The sequence below is a fragment of the Rutilus rutilus genome (genome assembly GCF_951802725.1).
Source record: "Rutilus rutilus genome assembly, chromosome: 25".
NCBI classification, from domain to species: domain Eukaryota; kingdom Metazoa; phylum Chordata; class Actinopteri; order Cypriniformes; family Leuciscidae; genus Rutilus; species Rutilus rutilus.
Window position 1 is genome coordinate 25,927,666 of NC_140229.1, and position 23,296 is coordinate 25,950,961.

At 39.1% G+C, this 23,296-nt stretch overlaps 1 protein-coding gene across 3 annotated transcripts; it reads left to right on the plus strand.

Annotated features, from left to right (window-relative positions):
• Positions 1–22,962, plus strand: carm1l (coactivator-associated arginine methyltransferase 1, like; the record flags this gene model as incomplete). Of its 3 annotated transcripts, none has more annotated exons than XM_084400423.1 (13): positions 1–243; positions 2,374–2,499; positions 6,040–6,146; positions 6,250–6,354; positions 10,197–10,307; positions 12,412–12,589; positions 12,925–13,015; positions 17,253–17,334; positions 17,433–17,518; positions 17,895–17,984; positions 18,152–18,289; positions 19,072–19,161; positions 21,823–22,962. In XM_084400423.1, exons 1-13 carry the CDS (start codon positions 99–101, stop codon positions 21,830–21,832), a joined length of 1,359 nt encoding a protein of 452 aa, XP_084256549.1. In that variant the 5' UTR covers positions 1–98. The 3 variants fall into 3 exon arrangements, with proteins under 3 accessions (XP_084256549.1, XP_084256551.1, XP_084256550.1); XM_084400425.1 differs by having other exon boundaries at positions 14–243; positions 6,274–6,354; XM_084400424.1 differs by lacking the exon at positions 21,823–22,962 and having other exon boundaries at positions 14–243; positions 19,072–19,165.
• Between the last annotated feature and the right edge of the window lie 334 nt (positions 22,963–23,296).

Sequence of the window (23,296 nt, forward strand, 5' to 3'; positions counted from 1 at the left end):
GCTTTAGGCCCTCCTCTCATTTGAACCTATTCACAACCTCTCTGTCAAAATGCGTGTACAAGAAAGACACAAGAGCTTCGCCAGTCCTGGGTTCAGTCATGGGCGATAATCAGTTACAGAGCCGTTTCTCTGTGACTGTGATCTTTCTGAACGAGAGCGACATAAAGCGAGATCAACATCAGGAACTCACGCTTCACGCGCACAGACAGCTGGACGAGGACGTCTCTCTCACCATTAACGACGGTAAACACAACGTCTGTGTTACAGTGTAATTATACATTTAAGTAATGAACTACATAGGGTTAGGATTAGGGGTAAGGGTTTGGTTTAGCGTTATCTGCTTGTAATTATGAAAAAGGCTGTTATTTCTATAGGAAATGCATGTAGCCTAACATATGTCTTCTCGGCGTTTCAGAAGCTAAAGAACCAAAGTCTGATACTGAAGTCAAAAGAGATTTCAGTATAAACTCAAGGAGACTATTTATTTATCATAAAATTCTTCCCAAACCATGTCCTGGAGGTATCCAACATTAATAACATATCTTCGACATGTATGTAACGTTAGGCTACAGAAGTAGTTTTTGTGGTAACACTTTATTTTACAGTGTCCTTATACCGCATGTTACATGTAACGTTAGTTACTGTAGTAATAACTACAGATTCTGCATAATTACATGCAACTAACCCTAAACCAAGACATATATGGAAAAGATCACAACATGCTGTTTTATTATTTTTAACATCCATAGACTTAAATGAAGAAAAATTATACAAATAACCAGAACAACACTATTTATCCCTAACCATCCCAAATAATCCCACAAAAACTAAGGGGGAAAAATGGAAGATGAGGATTGAGGATGATTTGAACTCTCTATTTGCTGAAAAAATACAGAAAAGGAGATCTCATTCGTAATTTTGCGTCACTTTGCTCTTTTCATTTAATTGTAGCAATGCTTTTGTTCAAGTATGATGTTATGCCACTTTCCCAGTAGGCCTATCTGCTCCTGTCTGAAAAATATGATGAGTATAGGAAGTGAAGAACCATATGGAAGCATTTACACAGTAAATAACGTCATACCAAACAATTTCTGGCTCTTTTTGTAGCATCTTGTTAATTGGCTGAAGGACAAAGTGAAGAGTCTTTATTCAGGTGTGCCACACATTTCCCGGGTCTCATTGTGTGGTCCTGTCACTCTTGACAGATCGCTGGGATTTACTGTGCACGCACACACACACACACACACCATGAGCCGCTCCGGATCGCCTGCACCGGCCGGACTCTGTTTTCTTGGACACGGTACACTGGCCCTGGACGCCTGCGCTTTCTGCCTCCCGACACACAGCATCAGATAGCAGCTTCTCTCTGGATCACATCTCCCTCACAGAGCAGGACACACACATTTCTGATGCTAGCTTCTAGCTGACACTTTTATGTCTTACTTTATTCTGCACTGAAGGAGATGTTTAGCAAAATGTATTTCTTTTCTTTAACTAAAGCATGTGGTGAGCACAGGCTGTTAAAGGGATAGTTCGCTCAAAAATGAAAATTATCCCATGATTTACTCACCCTCAAGCCATCCTAGGTGTATATGACATTCTTCTTTCAGACGAACACAATCAGAGTTATATTAAAAAAATATCCTGGCTCTTCCCAGCTTAGCCCAAAAAAGCGCATCCATCCATCATAAAAGCAATCCATACGACTCCTGTGGGTTAATAAAGGCCTTCTGAAGCGAAGCCATGTCTAGTTTAGAGTCTAGTTTCAGGGAAGAGTGAGCTCTGCCAGTGATTATAGTTTATAAAGTTATAAATATGGATATTTTTCATTTTTCTAACACAAACGCATGGCTTCGCTTCAGAAGGCCTTTATTAAACCCCTGGAGTCGTATGGATTACTTTTATGATGGATGGATGTGCTTTTTTGGGCTTCAAAAACTCAATTCACTTCCATTATAAAGCTGGGAAGAGCCAGGATATTTTGTAATATAACTCAGATTGTGTTCGTCTGAACGTCATATACACCTGGAGGGTGAGTAAATCATGGGATAATTTTCATTTTTGGGTGAACTATCCCTTTAAGCTTGACAACAATTTAAGTATTTATTCATTGAAAATCTTGCTGCAACTTTGACATAAATGATGCCGAGCGGAACTGATTCATGCACAATATAACAATATCATATAACACTTTAATTTTATGTAAAAGAGCCGTGTGAACATTTTTCGAACATCTCCTTTTGTATTCCATGGAAGTCATATGGGAATGACGAGCGTAACTGATGACAGCATTTTGGGGTGTCCTAATCCTTTCTTTTTTAATCAGCATTCATATTCCTCATTCATATACCCTTTGTATTGTTCTGCTTTCAGATGCTGGGGTTTGTGTTTTCAAGTTCTCGATCACGAGGGAGACCGAGTGTTGTCGGGTGGCCAGCCGCTCATTCCTCGTCACACTGGGCTGTTTCAGCATCCTCATGCGCTTCAACACTCAGTCAGGTCAGTTATCTGCTCTTTCATCACTCTTTATCTCAAAACTCACATATTTAAGTCAGACGTGTGCCTGATCAGTCTTCCAAAAGTGACAGAAATGTATTGATGTCATGCAACATTAATGCCTTTTAGAAGCCAAACGTTACTTAGGTCATCAAACCTGTTCCAGTCTCGAAGCATGAATTATTCTTTATTGCTCTTCAGTCTTATTTCTTCAATATTTTTCTAGTATTACTAATTCAAGATCAAAGTATGGAATCTTTCGGCCTTGTTCCTCTGAGAAGCATTACGTTTTTCCAGCACATCTGTTGTACATCTGTGTTTAACGGCTCATGGAGGAGATTGGGGATAAATCCGTTGGTAACTGAATCGAGCATGATAGAAATATCACTAAATTGCAAACACTGTGGAGACACTCTCAACATCACATATTTTATATACAGACTTATAAAGGGGATATGGATTGTGTATGTTTGTGAATATATATTAGTGCTGTCAAATTATTTAAAACAAATAATTAATCATACTTTTTTCTGTAATTAATTGGTAATTTTTATTATATTTTTATATTGTAATAATTTCACATTAAATCTCCAAATTCATGTAGAAACAACATAAAGATAGTATATTTAAAATGTTTGTTTAATGGCATCTTTTTACTTAGTACTATGATTTTTTTACTACCATGATTTTATCAATTGCTGGGGATGAAATGAGTAATTATAACTATTACTAATACCTTACAGTGTAATTGAAAGCCATCATCACCCAATATTTTCACTGGCCCACAGTCATGATTCCTGTCTTGTGTTCCCCTTGTCTTGTGTGGACTTTTATGTTATTTCCTTTTCTGTGCCATGTTTTGTAGTCCTTTGTAGTTTTTATTGTTGATTAGTTCATGATTGTTCCCAGGTGTGTCTTGTTCGCCAATCTCCCCTTGAGTGTTTATATACCCAAGTGTTTCTCATGTCCTTCTGTGGATGTAATGTGTGCGCTTGTTGTCAGTTTTGTTTGCCTTCCTTGCCCGTGTCTGCGTTTATCAGTTTGCCTGGATTTCCTTTTATTATGTTTGTTTGAATAAATGCTGCTGCAGTGCTTTAAGATATTCAGGATTGGCTCTAACTGTAATATTCAGGTAGAAAATATAAAAACTGAATAAAGTACTCAAATGTAGAAATAACACTGTAAATTAAATATAGATTAATCCTTGTTAAAGCTACAGAAGTTATTCAGTCAAGAGCAGTGAGTGATTTTTCTATTGTTCTCTGATTAACATTAATCACAGATCTGACACACATATGAAGCTCTCCCAACTTTTTAACTCATTTAGGAATTTGATTACGAGGGTACTCGCCAAGAATGGGAATTTGACATCATTTTGTGTGTTTTTGTCTGCTCATCCGTGAAAGAGAACTGGCGCGCTGTCTGAGAAGCGTCTTTCATGTGTGTCGAAAGTGTGTTCATATAGAGCCGCTTCACAGACGCGCGCCAGTATCAATTTGAGTTGCGTCTCAACCATAGACTGTATAAAACAATGGACGTAGTGTCGTCTTGCCGTCGCCATCTTGTCTGTGCGTCACTCCCGGATAAACGAAAATGATCACAGACAGCAGACAAACGGCTAGTAGTGACATCTGCAGCAATCCACCTGTCACTCAAGTGGCCACGCCCTTAATTATGCACAACTTTAAGGCTTAATATAATTTAAACAGATGAGTTACAAAAACATTCACCGCCCTCACAGTCGTCATGAAGGGCTAAATTAGCTATATAGACCAAAAGCACTTTTTGCACTTGGCTGTAAATATGTTTTTTTCTGCTGTAAAGTTGGACATTTTAACATGTGGGTTTATGGGATTGACTCTCTTTTGCATCCAGTCTCTAGTGGCCAGTCGATGAACTGCAGTTTAAGTCACTTCCGTGTTGGATTCACGAGAGAGACCGGAAGGTTGCCGCTTTATCTTTACGTGCTTAAATGGTTTAAAAGCGCTTGAGTGAATGACAGCTTGATTATATAATGTAAGACCAAGGAATGATAGGAAAAAACCTGATGCTGCGTTGATTGCGTTTATATTTTGTACGCGTTGAACAGAAAATAATTACAAAATGAACGCTTTCATTTTGACAGCTTCAATATCTGTATGTATTCTAACCTAAAATAAAAAAAAGTCCTTGTAATTGAATATAATATCTAGCAAAGATTTGTATAATAACATTTAGCATCCAGAACAAATGTTTCAACCTTTAATCTCTTTAAATGTGACAGGGCCTCTACATACTGTAATATGATATACTATAGATACACTGATGCTGATAATAACAGTTAACTATAATTTTCATCAAGTTTAATGTTGGTTTTTACACATAAGTACACATTTTTAACATTTCAAGTTAACCCTTAAATGCGTGAATGTTTCACCAATCATTATTACGTATTCGGGTTTTTAGCGACCCGGATCTATACCTCTACCTGTCGTGAAAATATAAAACTCTCCTGATATTAGAGTAACAATTACAGAAGAATAAAATAAAGCATACCCTTTGGAGCTTGGAAGGGTTCAGTTTGAGCAGGTGTTTTATACCATCATCACTGTCCTCCCCAGAGCTCATTTCCCCAGTATATTCAACATCTGGCTCATATTCGCGATCCCAAACATATTCTCAAAACTATCATACATCTTCAAAATCAATATGTTGATCGCTGACAGCTTCTTCACCAGATCCAACATCAAGTGACAGTGACACTAATATTTGATTGCATTCAGTCCTGGTAAATCGTTTTTGCTGATGATCCTTCCTAATCTTTTGTTTTCTGCCTGCGGTAACTATGAGTGAAACGTCACTTCATCATTGCCACCTTGTGGAATAAAGGTGAATTGCACTTATTCAGGCATAAAAGATTAAATTACTATTGTGCAGAAAAAAAATACTTACAGTATTACCTCTGGCCGTGAAGAACGAACTGACCACGATCTTTAACTTGCTGAAAAGTCTAAACTATCAATCAGATGACAAGAAGGACTGTAGTAGACTGTGTGAAACAGGTTTTTCAAGTCAAGTCAAGTCACCTTTATTTATATAGCGCTATTTAGATTGTTGTTAGATTGTTTCAAAGCAGCTTTACAGAGATAACAGGAAAATAATGCAACAAAGTTTGTTTCCAGAAGAAAATAGCATCACAGTCCAGCTTCAGTAAGTTCAGTGATGGTTCATTTTTGCTGTGAAAAAGTTATTAATTCTGTTCAAAACCGTGATGTCATCGTCCAGCTCAGTTCAGTTCTAATATATAGTGTCAATGCAGGCAGATCAATATTATTGTTGAATATTAAATTAAATGTTACATTTATTGTCCCCAACTAAGCAAGCCAAAAGCCAATGGCAAAAAAAGTGAAAAAGGCGTCAGTCGACTTCAAGAAAGTTTTGATCATGTGGATCATTAAGAGGCCTGAGAAATATGATACTGATGTATCAGGATAATAACTGCCATAGTCCATTACTGCTCGGGTTGTGCTATCACATGACAGTGAAGGAGTGTCTTCTGCTCAGAGTTTCAGGGCTTCCACAGACTGCTGAGCTCGTGGACGGACCTCAGGACGGATCCGTCTGTGTTTCAGCAGAGGACCGATGAGTCCTCCGCACTGCAGTACTTCCAGGTAAAGTCGACAATTACCCCATGCAAACCTCCAACCTTTTTCAGTTGCCTTGTGATCAATGTACATGATTTACCTCTCTGAGACATGTTCAGTTTTCTCTCAGTTTTATGGCTGTCTGTCCCAGCAGCAGAACATGCTTCAGGATTACCTCAGGACTGCAACGTACCAAAAAGCCATTTTGCTCAATGATGTCGACTTCAAAGATAAAGTATGTGTTCTCAGCTAGTTTCATCAAACACATTATCCTGCTAGTCTTAAAAGGTGTACTCAGTATTTGTTTTACTTTATGCTTCGTTGTCCAATATGGCAATGTTTTTGGACTTGTGCTGATACCTGTTACTAGGGGTTGACAATATGACCACAATCTTTTTCATTCATTTTATTTCACAGTAATAATATACATCACAATATAGTTATTTTTAGTTTTTGTCATTAAAAATAAGAACCAAGAAGCAAATTACAAACACTTGGACAAAAACAACATATGCATTGATTCTTATTAAAGCTACTAAAGTTATTCAGTCAAGAGTAGTGAGAGATTTTCTCTTTTTCTTTTGCTGTTTGATTAACAGTAATGAGCAGCAGGAATATCAGGCGGCTCCCGCGTTTACGTTCACTTAGGGTGTGTTCACACTTGGCAGGTTTGGTTAGATTAAAATGTTCGAAACGGGGCGCGGTTCACCTGAAAAATGTATCATGTGAAAGCCGTCATGTGGACCCAGGAGCCGAACCCGAGAGGTCTGAGTTCGGTTGCTCTGAAACTGTGGCGCAATTCACGTGAATGTGAAAGCAACTAGGTAAAGTACCCTGGAACAATCACGCTCGAACCGAAGCAAACGTGCCCAGTGTCAAAGTGCCTTAAAGTGTGAACGCTGCCATCCCAACCCTGAGACATTATTCATTCATCTAGACCCCTGAAAAGACGGGTCTCACTCCGCTTCCAAACAAACTCTGCTGCGGTTCGACTGAAATATGAACACAACACGGTCCAGAGACATCTAAACGGACCAAAAACAGGACATGATGTCATGTTTTTCTCATTGTAGTCGCAATGTTTATTCCATTTCGTGCAGAAGTTCTTAGTTTGAATGTAAAGGAGGGATTCCTGCCGCTGTTTTGACTTCTTATCTCATTTCATAAGCTCTTCACGAGTTCTCAGCAGGTCAAAATACCACCCCTTTCCCACTCTACAGATAACGCGTCGTCGGGAAAACTCAATTTGCGTATCTACCCCGAATTGATAAAATAAAATTCTGAATCAAAACTATAAGGAAACACCAGTAATTTGTTTAGGCTTGGTTTGCAGGGAATTCCAAACCTGCACACATATATTCAAACGCACATAACTATAGAACCCGTTCTTAATGCGCATCTGAACGCCATCAGCGTTTCTCACAGGTTCGTGTTTAAAGTCTGTGTAGAGAGAATGGTGTCGTCTTGGCGGCCCTAATTTAAAAACAAATGATCGTTGCGACGGAAGCGAATCAATCAAAACTAACTTTAGCGGGAAAATAACTTTATTAAAGAACCGCTATAAAGCCAAAACAATCTTACGTTAAATTATACATTTATCTCTGTAAAGCTGCTTTGAGACAATCTACATTGTTAAAAGCGCTATATAAATGAAAATGACTTGACTTGACATGTAGCTACGCACATACAACAGGCACATTTATCCCAGAGCACAGCATTGTTTTGGATGTTTGGTAAGTTCAGTCGCAAAATATACGTCATAAAATCCGTTTTCTGTTTTGTATCTTTAGGTTTGGTGTTAAAAAGCGAACCAGTACTTACCCCCGGTTTCACAGACAAGGCTTAAGCCTAGTCCCAGCAAATGCATGTTTGAGCTCTCTTATTTTATTTATTTATTTGTTTATTTGACAGGGACATTGCACAACAAATGTGTTGCACAGACCAGAGATAGCTACAAGCTAATTTTCGTCTGTAGTCCCTGGGCAGAGGCAAAGTGACAGCAGGTTAATACAGTGGACAATGAGCATTCCCACTGACGAGTCCATTCACAATACAAAATACAGATAAAACACCTACAAAAGGATCATCTCAACAAACATGCAATTACAATACCTTTACAACTATTTACAGTTCCCTTTTAAATTTACCTTCTTACATTTTTAACAATACCCCAATTAACCAGTTTTGTGCTAATGATCACAAATCTGACCGTCTTTCAACCACTTCTTTAGGTTAAGTTTAAACTGTTGCAAGGTGCTACTCCCTCGCACAGTTAAAGGCAACAAGTTCCACATCCCTGCAGCTTTCACAGAGAAGCAATTCTGTTTTCTTAACTGAAAGCAACTTGCACTGAGATATCTTAAAATAATTCCATTGTTTTGTCTCAAGATGCACATCAGTAATGCTTTGTTCTATGGCACGTTTATAAAGGCTTACTTAAATGTCCTAACTGAACTAAAGCCTAATTGTTGAAAAGGCTCAGTAAGTTCATTCTTATTGGTGGGTTGTGAATTATTGACAGTCCGCCCCCAGTTTGACAACTTATGTTCCGCTTGAAAGCTGTGCAGGGCTCACATGTATTCAAGCCGTAGATGAGTGTGCGTAACTTTGAAACAACCACACCCTTAATATCACATACATCTGCACTGCACTGCATTGAGTATGTCAGATGGCTTGAACCTACTATTAAAACAACAGTGATTGGACTTTTGTGCATTCTTACCGATGCCCCGTGATGATCCCAATTAAGTCAGAACCAGCCAATACAGTCCAGAAACCTACTTAACCCTAATCCTGGCTTAATCTAAGCCCTGTCTGTGAAACCGGGCCTAAGTGTGCCAACCAAGTGAACCGAATTACAAGTGTGAACACACCCTTAAGATATATGTTCACATGCATACCCTCCACAACAGATATCTTTTTGACATATTTGTGTGTATTTGACCATTCAAGTCCATTTAAACTCAATATTAAGCTGCGAAAAAGAACTTTCTGTGTCCATGGCCATATGTGTCGGACAGCACTCGATTAGCCCATAGAGTTACTATACTGAATTATTGCGATTCATTTCTTTATCAATCAGTAACTTTAAATGGTACACTGCGTGGATTTATTTACATACCGCGATCGAAAGACACTTATATAGTTGCTCCAATATTGTCATATCACCCGGCCCTACCTGTCACCAGATACAGCATCACACAAAAAAGGGTGTTGAACTGATTTCTTCGTAGAAACACCCTATTTATAAACCTCATTGTCCTGCTCATAGACCTGCTCCAGTGTGCTTCCGACAGCAGTAGATCATTTATATATGGAAATGTTCTTATTTTTCACATGGATTAAGTAGCAACACTGATGTCACGGGTTTGATTCCAACACACATACTGATTAATAATAATACAGTTAATTAAAGGGATATTTCACCGCTGGAAAGATGAATGTGTATTTAAATTGGGTCATTAATGTAGTAGAAATGTGAAACTATTTTAGAAGTCGGTGCCTTCTAGACTGAGAAAAGCCAGAAAATGTATTTTAGGCTCATGTGGATGAAAGACAACAACTCCCAGAATGCACTTGCTTCGCTGTCCTACGAGGCCACGCCCAAGCCACGCCTACCGGTTACAGAGGGCAGTATCGGAAGAAATGATTTGAAACTGAAAAGACGGTGTTTTATGGTGAGATCCCCCTATAGGCGGGTTGAACACATGCGGAACGAGCTCCTCCTACTGGCTGGAGTCTCTCGCCTCTGGACTAAGCCTCCGATGATGATGCTAAATGACGATTTTTGCGTCATCTGAGGTTTTTTCCAGACACACAATACAGAAATCTCTGGTCTCAGGGGGACATGAGGGAGGGAAGCACGGTCATTCCAGAATACTACCGGGTTTCTACTGATGCAAAGCTTAATGCTAATCGGTGAAGTTTCCCTTTAAAAGAAAATTTACTGAGTGCACCTTTAATATTTATAAAAATGAAAGTCTTAGTATACAGTTATTGTCCTGTGTTGATAATTCTTTAGCACCAAACGGTTCTCCTCAGATGTGTTCTGATGGTGTGCACTGCATCTGTCTATAGGTGGTTCTCGATGTGGGCTGTGGGACAGGGATACTGTCCTTCTTCGCCGTCCAGGCCGGGGCGAAGAGAGTTTACGCGGTGGAGGCCAGCTCCGTGGCCAAATATGCAGAAGTACACGCAATCTATTCATGATTTACCCTCCACACTCATTTCAGACCCATACGAGTTTCTTCTGGAGAACAAAAGATGCTTGGCATGTTCAAATGTCTAAGAAGTCTGTGCGATGCATGCACTATATTGCGGGTCTTCTTGAGTCACATGATATCTTTGTGTGAGAGGAACAGGCTGAAATGTCATTCATGTGCTCAGAATATTTTCTTACACTGTAGCTCTCATATTTCATTCTCACTTCTGCATATTCAAATGTCGGCTATGAGACGCACAAAACAATGGCATTTGACAACATTAATATGCGACTGGTCTTGATTTGAATATACACAATGCAAATGAGATTTGAGTGTTTTTCTGAAAGGGAAGTTTTAGGTTTGGCTTGAGTTTGGGCTTTGTTCCTCACAGTTGTAAGCCTTCAGATTGGATCATAGCACACGGATACTTCTATCCTTTCTTACAGCAGACTTCATTGTAAGAATGAGCAAAATCATGTGGCTCATCATACAGTAAATCAAGACAAACTTTAATTAGTGGGTGAATTAACCACTTAATCATAACATTGGGAAATCTGATCAATTTTTAATTGGATTGTATTGTGCTTTAGGGTTAAAGGACATGTCCATAAACTTAACAGGAAATGTCCTAGCAGAAAATTACCAGTAACTTTCTGTTTGTCTTTTTTATTTCTTACAGTGTGGCAATAAAAGCAAATCATATATTTCCACTAGTCCATCTATTACAAAGAGCTCTCAGGGCATAGTGAGGACATATGTATTTCTTGGCCAACAGTTGGATGTGCTAGGAGGATAAATCACTTATCACTATCTATGTTTGTCACGCCCCTTTGGCCTGAAGTTCGGGGCTATGGGCTTTGTGGAAAAATACCCAGGCCGAGCCGACTTTTCTGGCACGCTTTCACAGGGCAACACCTTCAGAAGGATCTTTCCTGCGTGTCAGGAATGCATGACATTCTGGCTGCTAAATGACTTGAAGACAGATTTGGCCCGGAAACTTGCATAGTGGGAAAGGACACATGTTTTCGTGGATAAACACTGCTTTCTTAACAGACAAGCTTAGTACTAATAGCTCACTTTTTCTCATTTAATGGAAAGGTCTCGTTACTCTTTGTAGACTACAACCATATGTGTTTGTGTTTCTACTGACACATCTGATTTATACAACCAATGATCCAACTATAAAACAGAGCCTTTAACTCTTAATCTCTAAATGGTTTCCGTTGTTTAGAAAAGAGATTACGAATGAATTTTTGTGTCATTTTGCAAGGGTGATAATCAAACCCATATTTTAACTTGCCTCAATGCTTAAAGTGTAAGGAATTTTCCATTTAAAGTCCATTTTAAGTTTAAAGTCAGCATAAAACGGAAGTTGCGCTAGTCTTTTCATCCCTATTGTGACGTATATCTGAGTGAAACGCTTCCGGAACGAGATCAAATGTGGGCGGGGCTTGATTTTGTCCATGAGGAATTGATTGGATAGTTGTGGTTTGCTATTGGTGGATCTCATGTGATTGACAGGTTATTGCCCCGCCCTCGTCGTCAGAGAAGAGATGAGCTGCAAGAGGGAGGGGAAGATAATTCAAGATTAAGATTAAGATTTGATTGACAAGATTATGAGGCACGTGAAAAAAAATGACAAAATGATGTGCCCGGATGAATCACTTATAATAAATACTGCAATATTCCATAAAAAAAAAAGAATTGTCCATTATAATTTCATGGTGACTTTAAAATGTACTAAATTGCAACATCATTACAAATGTGTAATTACAAATATATTTAAATACATGACCTTCAAGTTTTAATTACATCAAAGTATATTTTAGTTTAACATTGCAATTAACATTACAATGCAAAAACTAATGTCTTTACACTAGGACAGCTACTAGCGATCATTTAACAATCTTGTGGTTCTACTTTCAAAATAGTGTGTATTTTAACGTTTATTATTGTGCAGGAAATAGAAGTGATTTCTGTTTTGTTTTTACAAACTGAGGAACGAGTCGCAATATTTCCTGTGCTAATTGACAGCATGTGGAAAAGATGCTGATGGAGCTCAATCTGTTTGGTCCTCCTTGTCTCTTCAGATTCTAGTGAAAAGCAATAGCTTGTCAGACAAAATCACGGTTTTGTCAGGAAAGATCGAGGAAGTGTCCTGCCCGGAGAAGGTGGATGTGATCATCTCGGAGCCCATCGGATACATGCTCCTCAACGAGAGGATGCTGGAGAGCTTTCTGCACGCCAAATACTGGTTAAAACCCAAAGGTCTGTACATCGCAAACAACAAGTGCAACAACACACGCCACTACACGCTAATTCATATATGTCATGTGTTCAAATGTGCTGGGTTATTGAAGATCAAGTACTTGTCAATGCTATGTTGTGTTTTTCTGTTGGTGTCACTGGACTCAAAGTCAACATGAGAGTCTCAGGACATGTCTAGATGACAAACCAAAAATGTGCTAGCAGCAAATGTAAACCACAAAGAATAACGGCTAATTTTATTAATTGGGAATTGACTGAATAGGGAAAAGTAAAGTTTCAGAGGTTATAGTTTTTCCTCTTTGGCTGAGCTTTAATCTTCTTCTTTGACTGTCCAGGAATGATGTTCCCTACGCAGAGTGACATTCACCTGGCTCCTTTCACTGACGAACAGCTGTACATGGAGCATCATGCCCGCACCAACTTCTGGTAATGCAAAAACCTGCAATTTACATTTATAGTGGGACATAGGAAATGTGTTTTTGAAGGGCTTTTTTCTTCCCTGTGCATTGGTTGAAGAGAACTACCTCTCGTAACGCAGTAGTTCACAGAGAAAATGAAAATCCGGTCATCATTTAGTGTGTGTAGTGGTTGGATTAAAACGAACTCTGGTGCGATGGCTCTGTTAGTGCGGATGAACGCTGCCATCTGAACAAGCGGACCGAGACACTGAAAAGACGGGTCTCGCTCCACTTCCAAACTAACTTCAGTGCGGTTCGACTGAAATATGAACTCAACACGGTCCAAAGGCATCTAAACGAACCAGAAATGGGACGTGATGCGACCGTAAAAAGGTGTATTATATGTTTTTTCTCGTCATAAGCCGCGTTTCCATTACCCTTCAAATTGTTGCATTACCTGCAAATTTAAATTGCGAATTAAAAATTCTCCCAATGGAAGTACGTCAACAGTCTCGATGTTGCCCATCACAGTTCAGTACAGGCACCAGCACCACATCTCCTCACAGCACATCCCCTCTTTTGTGTGTGTGTGTGATTCCTGCCGCTGTGTTGACTGCCGCTCTTCACGAGTTCTCAGCTGCTCAAAATACCATCATTTATAGGCTAAGCACATACAACGAGCGCATTTAGCCCAGACGGCTTTGTTTTAGATGTTCGCCAAGTTCCGTCTCAAAATATACGTCATAAAAGCTGACCAATCAGGTTGTGAACATATTCCAGTGCCTTTAAGTTCGGTGTTAATGCCAATGTGAACGCTAAGCGGACAACTAAATGTTATTTTTTTCCAGACCAAGCGAACCAAGCGAACTGAACTACAGGTGTGGACACACCCTGGGTTGCTTTCACCCGGCTTTGATTGACGTCAGAGTTCGGTTCGTTTGAATGATGTGAACGCACCCGTGAACCGTACCCATAAGTCCAACCGAGTCCACATAAAAACAGTGGTGGTACGGCACTACGGTTCATGCGAACTCCAGTACGGTTCGCTGCTGATATGAATGCAATCGTACTAAATCACAGAAGCGAACCGCCATTGATGACGTGTGATTGGATAAAACTGTGAGTGCGTCTCACTCACTTTACAGACGAGCGTGACTGACGCACTGCAAGCAGAGAGAAGTTCTCATTTCTGCTCGCCTTCAGCACAAATCTGCAAAACGTTACGTGCTGATGCTTTGAAAACAAAACCAAAGTAAAAGTGTGGTGGGTTTTGCCACCTTCTCCTGCATTGTCATTACCAAACATCAGGGGTAAACATCTACTGTTTTGATGATGCAACATCTACTGTTTTGATGACACAAATAATATAATAAGAACACAATCCACCGGTTTGGGCATTTGAACCAAGTGTGAAAGCACCCTTACTCAAGTGTGTGTCTCTGCAGGTCAGAGTAATGGGCATGCCGAAAGGTCTTGGTGGTGAAAGCTGTCCGTGAGTGTGTGAGGAAGGCCTAGTGTTAGGGGTTAGTTTCATTACTCCGACCATTATCCCAGACATTACAAACCTGCATAACTTCATGTCTTCTGTACAACACAATGAGAAATTCTGAAGACTGCTCTTCACTGTTTCCCATGCAAATACAATGAACATGGGCCACTTATGAAGAAGCCACTTATGCTATGAGTGGTTCGTACGGCTAATGCACTATATTCCACGTCATCTGAGGCCATCTTATTGCTCTGTTTGAGAAACCAAAATGTAATGTTTTATTCACTTCATGGATCCGTCGGTGAGTTGAGAACCGGGCCAGCCAGATCCGTTTCAATGGTAAACCTCAACATAACACGTGCAAGGAGACCAGAACGAGATTATTTACACAAAGTAGCTCCACCCACGATATCTGTAAATCAGAAGGCAAATTAGCATGATTATAGTTATTTGTAGTATTTCACAATATCACTGTTTTTCCGATCAAATAAATGCAGTCTTAAGAGACTTCTTTCAGAAAAGAAGTCAAATTGGCTCAAGTAGGATTGGTTTATTTTCTGTGGACGGACATTATTACACAAATGGTGTTGAGAAAACTTAGCTTGTGTAGAATCTATAACGTTTCTTTAATAGTATACATGAGCAAACCACTCTCAACCCTACATGCATACACTGCATGTTTACAGCCTCATCCATGATGGTTTATTTTGCATTGGCCCACAGGGGGTTGAGGTTTGCTAGCATGGAAAGACCGCCCACACAGCTCTTGCACCGTGCCGTGACCGAACCGAAGCCAGCAGCTTCCCGGCGCTGTAAAACGCTGTGGTTCAGTCCAACCCTGACTCATGTTTCATCTCTTCTCTTCTCTCTGCCTGTGCTATTAAAGCAGACTTGACTGTGAGGAGTTTCATGCGTGTGGCGTGACCATACTTCACAACTAGTGGCATACTTCAGACAATGAAACCCTTGTTTCACACTGGAGATTTTATAGATAATATAATATAACCAGGTGTCATGTCAAATTTAACACCTAATATTTGTTTTGTAAGAGCAGAAATTTGGCTCGTGCTTCGCAGTGGGTACGTGCTGAAACGTTCATCTGAAGGGCTTTAAAGGGGTCATGAACTGCATTGTTTTATTATTTTTAAATGTTTCCTGTGGTGCACTTTTAATGTTAGTATGGTTTTTACATCTAAAAGTGTCATAATTTAGAAATAATCTGATTTGAACGCTCTGTTTGAAGGGGCGTGTCTCTGTGAGACTTCAGTGTACACGCCCACTGCTGTGATTGGCTAACATGCATATTAAATATTACAATTTTATATAATATTAAAATTGCATATTAAATAGCTAGTGTTACATGTGGAACCCTCTCGAAAACTTTTGGCACGATTTTACTAGGGCTGCACTCGACTAAAGATTTTTCTAGTCGACTAGTCATTCATTTAAGCCATTAGTCGACTAATCGCGCATTTATATTAATAAGCCATAAATCATAATAATGCGCCTTTAATTGCCTATAGAAAAAAACGTATAGTGTAATCAGTGCACAAATTCAAACATAAAGCTTGCCACAGCGCACCGGAAAACGTAATGATTATGAATGTGTTGTGAAAAAGAAGAAGAATAAGACTGTCTAAACATTTTAATAATTTATTGGTAATGTTTTCTGTGTTTTCGGCTGCAGAGATTAAGTCGACGATGCTGACTCGTCATCATCTCCGCTGTAGTGGACGCGCCTATATGCACGTTTCATACGGATTTCACATAATCTGAGAATATTTATGTTCATTCAAATGTAAAAATGTCAAGCTTTCTATAGATATATTTCTCATGTCTGTGAGGCAAGTATATGCTTAGTTCCGGTTCATTTATGTGATGCGCTAAAGTTCAAGACCGAATCAACAGAAAGCGCCATTATTTTACAAAAACACTACAAAAATAAAAGTGGACCCTTCACAGTTTGCATTACTCTTATCTGTATGACGAAAAACTTCAGAGAATTTTAAGTTAAATGCAAGTGATGCACTGCCGCCTGTATATGCGCCTAATATAATAACGCATATTTGTCTAGGTTGTCTAGCATTAGAACGAGCGGACGTGTAAAGTGCTACTACTTACATGTTTCAAGTGATAAGCGATATTTGATTATATAAATGATAGGCGAATGTTTGGGTTTCCTGCCGTGAACGATCTGTCCGTTACAGCCTGGTGATTTCGCCACTTTTTTTTCTGCAACTAAACGACTAATACAATGTTGGTCGACCAAGCCTCTTCTAGTCGACTAACGGTTAACTAATCATGAAAAGGGTTGATTATAGCATTATATTTAGATCGTCGCATGAATGCAGTGATCTCATCATTACAACTCGATTTCTGCACTCTCACGAATGCTTTTACCATAGCTAACAGAGCAAACCATGGTGCAAATATGATGTGAATACAGTAAGAGATTCATCGTGCAGTGTAGACAGCATCATTGATTATAACAGGAGTTTTGGCCAGAGTCCAGAACTCAGTCACTGATAAACTGGCACTGTTTGATTGACAGCTCCAGCGATCTATACATAATTTAATCAGTTTAAATAACAGATTATTTTCATCCTACTAAAAGAACAAAATGAAGTTGCCTATTTAGTCACTGGTTTGATTTACTGACACAAACAGCGACAAATGATTTTGAGATCTGACTGTACATGAATCATTAGATGTCTGTTCGCTGGTGATGTTGGTTAGACACGTACACATAATCAACTGTAATTTGATTTTACCTCAGGAATCAGAGGGGTTTCTATGGCGTGAACTTGAGCGGCCTTCATTCTTCTGCGTTGGATGAGTTCTTCAGACAGCCAATAGTCGTGAGTCCATGTTTGTCACATATATCCAGATGTAAAGCTTTCATGAATCTGGATCTCAGATTACTTCATAATGTTGTCATTATGTCTGTGCATTTCAGGACACATTTGATGTGCAGATTCTCATGGCCAGGTCTGTGAAACACACAATCAACTTTCTGGAGGCCAAAGAGGAAGATTTACATCGGTAAAATTGAAAGCATGCACACATTTTACTTATCAGGTTTTAAGTGCAGCCTTTCATGTCAATAGATAAAAGTGCCAAAATGCCACCTCTGTTTGGCAACTGTTCTAGCAAATATGCTTTTTCTGGAGAGTGGTGGTTGATTTCAGGAGTTAGACAAACTTATGGCGTGATTGTCACTAAACTGGTCTTGTATGCTGTATGCGTTACTGGAGAACAGTTAGGTGTCTTGCAGTCATTTTACACCAAATTTTGTGCAAATTTAGGGACAAAATCTGTTAAAAAAACATGAAGGATGCATTTGAAAAAAGTATGTTTCAGAAAATGTTATGCAAACCCAGAGCATTGTCTCAATATTTGTAGCTTATGTAATTTACAGGTTGGAAATCCCATTTGTCTTCAAACTGCTGCAGTCAGGGCTCATTCATGGACTTGCTTTTTGGTTCGATGTGGCCTTTGTTGGTTCAAGGTGAGAATCTAAAATACATTTACATTTAGTCATTTAGCAGACGCTTTTTTGTCCAAAGCGACTTACGATTTAGGACTAAATTAATTAAAATACGAGAGGAAAACATGTTTCTGAGGATGACATGCTTGAAAGTGTTAATAATTGTGTCATTTTCTCCTTCTGTACAGAATGACAGTATGGCTGTCCACTGCTCCTAATGAACCCTTGACTCACTGGTATCAGGTGCGCTGTCTTCTGCAAACCCCCCTGTTTGCCAAAATGGGACAGACATTATCTGGACAAGTTAATCTAATAGCCAACAGGAGGTACGACTAGCTACGTTATATGACTAGAGCCCCTTTCACACAGAGATTCCAGAAAATACATGGATAATGTGTCCCGGGATCGTTTGATTTTGGTTCATTCACACTGCCAGTGATTTTCTGGAATCTGTGAGTGCGTTCACACACATCCCGTAAAGATCCCGTAAAGACACGCATTGAAAACATGTACACTAACTGATGCACGTACCGTACCACAAAGCTGGCGAACGATCTCAGCTCCAGCGCGGACAGTGAGGAGCTCCTGGTCTCTGCAGACATTTTTTCGTTCTTTCTTTGTTGATGACGAACACAAACTTTCTTCTAAGAGCAACAGAGTTGCACGTGCGTCATCACTACGACACACCCCTTACGGCATTGGTCCTGGCTTTAGTTCACACAGGGCCTGATCCCAGCAATGTTACTAGGTCCCCATCCCGGCATCAATCCCGGGACGTGTTTGCGTTCACACCGAAGGCACTCTAGCAATATTACGGCAATTTCCCGGGATCAACGCGCTGTGTGGAAGGGGCTTGGGGAGCATAACATTTCTGGGTCTGGAACATGGAAGCAAAATATATAATTGGGGATGGGAATTATACAGGGGGAACATGTTAATTCACAAATGTTTTATATTTCAGCATCTTCAAAGTAATCCCCCCTTTTTATATTTGTTTACATACTAATTCCTTTAGAGACAGAAGTGTCCACAACTTGACTATATACAGATTGGTGGTATATAACTTTGCAACAACATTTTTTCTAATGGCAATCATCTTCTTTTATAGACAAAGCTATGACATTCACATCACTGCTGTGGTCGATCAGTCTGGATTCAAATCTGGGAACACACTGGATTTGAAAAACCCTTTTTTCCGGTAAGCACTACAGAAATCGGCAAAAGAAAAGTTAGTCTCAGTCATCCCACTGACATAGACCGTGGACACTGCTGCTGCTGGTGTGTATTTCCACTATCTGCAGTGATTTGGGGGGGACCTGCAGAATTCAACAGTAAAGCGTAGCAAACACACACACACAGACACGAGGCATGCGATGAGCTTTCTGATTCTGCTAAGAATTCTTTCGAAATCTTGGGCCCCTTTTACATCTGGCATTAACATCCTGATAGTGTTACTTTATGGTGCATTTGAAATAATCCAAACACAAAATAATCATCAAACAATAATTTATGGAAGCTTGTTTCCGCCACAAAATAAAGCATTTTAAAAGATAATTGCGACTTTTTATCTCAGAATTGCGAGATATAAAGTCAGAATTACGTGAAATAAAGTCAGAATTGTGAGATATAAAGTCAGAATTGCGTGAAATAAAGTCAGAATTGTGAGATATAAAGTCCGAATTGCGTGAAATAAAGTCAGAATTGCGTGAAATAAAGTCAGAATTGTGAGATATAAAGTCAGAATTGCGTGAAATAAAGTCAGAATTGCGAGATATAAAGTCAGAATTGCGTGAAATAAAGTCAGAATTGCGAGATATAAAGTCAGAATTGCGTGAAATAAAGTCAGAATTGCGTGATATAAAGTCAGAATTGCGTGAAATAAAGTCAGAATTGCGTGTTATAAAGTCAGAATTGCGTGTTATAAAGTCAGAATTGCGTGAAATAAAGTCAGAATTGCGTGAAATAAAGTCAGAATTGTGAGATATAAAGTCAGAATTGCGTGAAATAAAGTCAGAATTGTGAGATATAAAGTCAGAATTGCGTGAAATAAAGTCAGAATTGCGAGATATAAAGTCAGAATTGCGTGAAATAAAGTCAGAATTGCGAGATATAAAGTCAGAATTGCGAGATATAAAGTCAGAATTGCGAGATATAAAGTCAGAATTGCGAGATATAAAGTCAGAATTGCGTGAAATAAAGTCAGAATTGTGAGATATAAAGTCAGAATTGCGTGAAATAAAGTCAGAATTGCGAGATATAAAGTCAGAATTGCGTGAAATAAAGTCAGAATTGCGAGATATAAAGTCAGAATTGCGAGATATAAAGTCAGAATTGCGAGATATAAAGTCAGAATTGCGTGAAATAAAGTCAGAATTCTGTCTTTTTCTCTCGCAATTGCGACTTTATATCACGCAATTCTGACTTTATAACACGCAATTGCGAGTTTATATCTCACAATTCTGACATCTTTTCTCAGAATTGTGAGATATAAAGTCCAATTCTAAGGGGAAAAAAAGACTGACTTTTTTTTTTTTTTACCTCGGAATAGTTTATATCTCACAATTCTGACTTTGTAACACGCAATTGCGACTTTATATCGTGCAATTCTGACTTTATATCTCCCAATTGCGACTTTATTTCTCAGAATTGCGACTTTATATCTCGCAATTACGACTTTATTTCCCAGAATTGCGACTTTATAACACGCAATTCTGACTTTATTTCTCGCAATTGCGACTTTATTTCTCAGAATTGCGACTTTATAACACGCAATTCTGACTTTATTTCTCGCAATTGCGACTTTATTTCTCAGAATTGCGACTTTATTTCTCACAATTCTGACTTGATATATCGCAATTGTGAGAAAAAAAGTCAGAATTGTGAGATAAAAAGTCACAATTATTATTATTTATTTATTGTTCTTTGGCGGAAACAAGCTTCCATAATAATTCCTAATTTCGTTCTACATATAAATCAACAGCCGAGTTCGTCTTGAGTCCTGTGTTAGTGACCTTATAGTCCCTGAAAGAACCAACCAACACTAGTCAGTGGAGCAATCAACCCTTCACCAAACATCTGCAATCCAGTTAGTAAACCAGCTGAGGGTTTCAGCATTAAGCAGCAGAATCTCAGCAGTGAGGGTCAATCTGCCTCCAAATGAACTTGTGCAGAAAACCTCTTGGTTACTTACGTAACCCTTGAACCCTGTGTAGAGAACGAGACATTGTGTCAGTAGCTGATGCTATGGGGAACACCTCAGGCGTGACGGTTACATACACACATCACTAGCAGGCTGCGTATCTTTCTGAAGGTAGACTCAGCAGGCATGCCGGATTATGGCAGCGCTACAGTGTCTTGTTCCCTACTCAGGAAACCAGAGTTATTCTAATAAAACAGAATTCAATAGAACAACACTTACATTGTACAGAAGAACCGGAACCTTCCAGGAGTAAAACTGTGCGATCAAAACTGCACTTAACAGCAAAGTCTATAGTTACTGACAGTCTATAGTAATGTTCACTGGATTTATGTTCCTAGAAGAACGTAGTCTTCAAAATTGATCTGAAATTTGAGTCTAGATCACTATTGAGTTGCACACTGATAAAAATGAGATTACATTAACATTGACAGACATTTTAAGATTTGATTGATTTCTATGAGGACATTATATGATGACAACCTGATATTTGCAGCTTTTCCATGATCATTGTAGTTCTGCTAATTAAGATGATGCCTTTGTGAATTATGTGCAGTGTAATTATTTTATTTAATAGCTACAATTTGGGCTTGTATTTAAGATGAAAAGCCAGGTGTGTTGAATATTTAAGTAAGTGTGATCTGTCTTCTCTGTCTTTTACAGTTACGCCTGAATCCTCACTCTCTCAAGACTGCAGGTCGATCACTCAACACTGCAGAAATAACAAAAAAACGACGATATTACAGCCCAGATTAAAGTCCACAGATCTGAACCTATGAACCCTTTTGAAAAATCCAGCGTCAGGAATGATGTGGAGCGGCTACACCAGCTCAGCGTCGCTTGAGAACAGCATGAATATGCAGGTTCACCAGCACTAACCAGCATAAACCAGTCTGGACCCACAGGGAATTCATTCATGCTGGATTTTTCAGCAGGGAAGGTTCTGTGTGCATGTGATATCATGACATGTGATATATGTTAATAAAAACAAGGTGACTGATCGAAATTGCTTTATTTTCACAGCCATCATCTTTATAGTTCACCCAGAATGTAGGCTTTTATTCACATATGATCATTGATCAACACACACATAAAGCACTTCAGATATGGTCATCAGAATCTCCACCGTGATTGCTTGAAGCGCAAGAACAAGTCGTATTGGTTCTTCCGGAAGCTCGAGCGTACTTGAACACGTGAGAAGAAAAGTCATTGGTTCTTGAGTGTCAAGTCATGTTTGAGCTTTTGTTTATCATATTTGATGAGCTTCATGAATGTGCGTTAATCCTGACATCTATTGCTTGTGTAAACGCCAGTCAATCTGAATCACAGAAATGTGTGAATTAAGTCGGTTTAAAACATTTTCAATTGAAAGACTGAAATTAAATAAAGTGGCTTCAGAGAAAATGACAAGAATATGCAGAGTTTTCGCTACATGAAGACCCCAAACCTGCTGTTGGTTCTTTCGTTTCTCACTTGTCCTGTAATATAGATGGCTGTGAGTGCCTGTTAAGTCTAGCTTGACACTGGAGCGATGGATTCATTCATTCTAGAGTCAGTGTTGCTGTTTTCCTCTGGATCCTTCGAAGGACATGGACTTCAAAGACCACGAGTGTTGTGGGACGGTCTAGCCTACGAGGGATTGATTCTTGTGGCCTTGCAACTGTGACCGCTGCCGTTGACGTAACATTGTACTGGACTTGTGAAAATTACATTAAACTGTCTGAAAGCAAAACAGGGTTCACAAACTGTCTAAATATGTTCACCATGGTCCATATCTGTATGTAATAAAGAGTATAAACTAGAGTTGTCAAAAGTACTGACTTTGGTACCAAGTCGGTACTGAAATTTTACAAATGTGACGGTACCAGCTCTTCCCTCTAGCACTTTGAACGCTGTTCTCAATTCTCGAACACCTCTGATTGGCCATTGTGTTCACGTGCTCAACATATATGTCTGTGATTGGCTACAATGATCAATGCTTCAAAAACATGTTGTCATTGTTGATCAATGTAGTCAATCAATCACAGACATATACACTATATTGCCAAAAGTATTGGGACACCCCTTCAAATCACTGAATTCAGGAGCTCCAATCACTTCCATGGCCACAGTCGTATGAAATCAAGCACATCGGCAT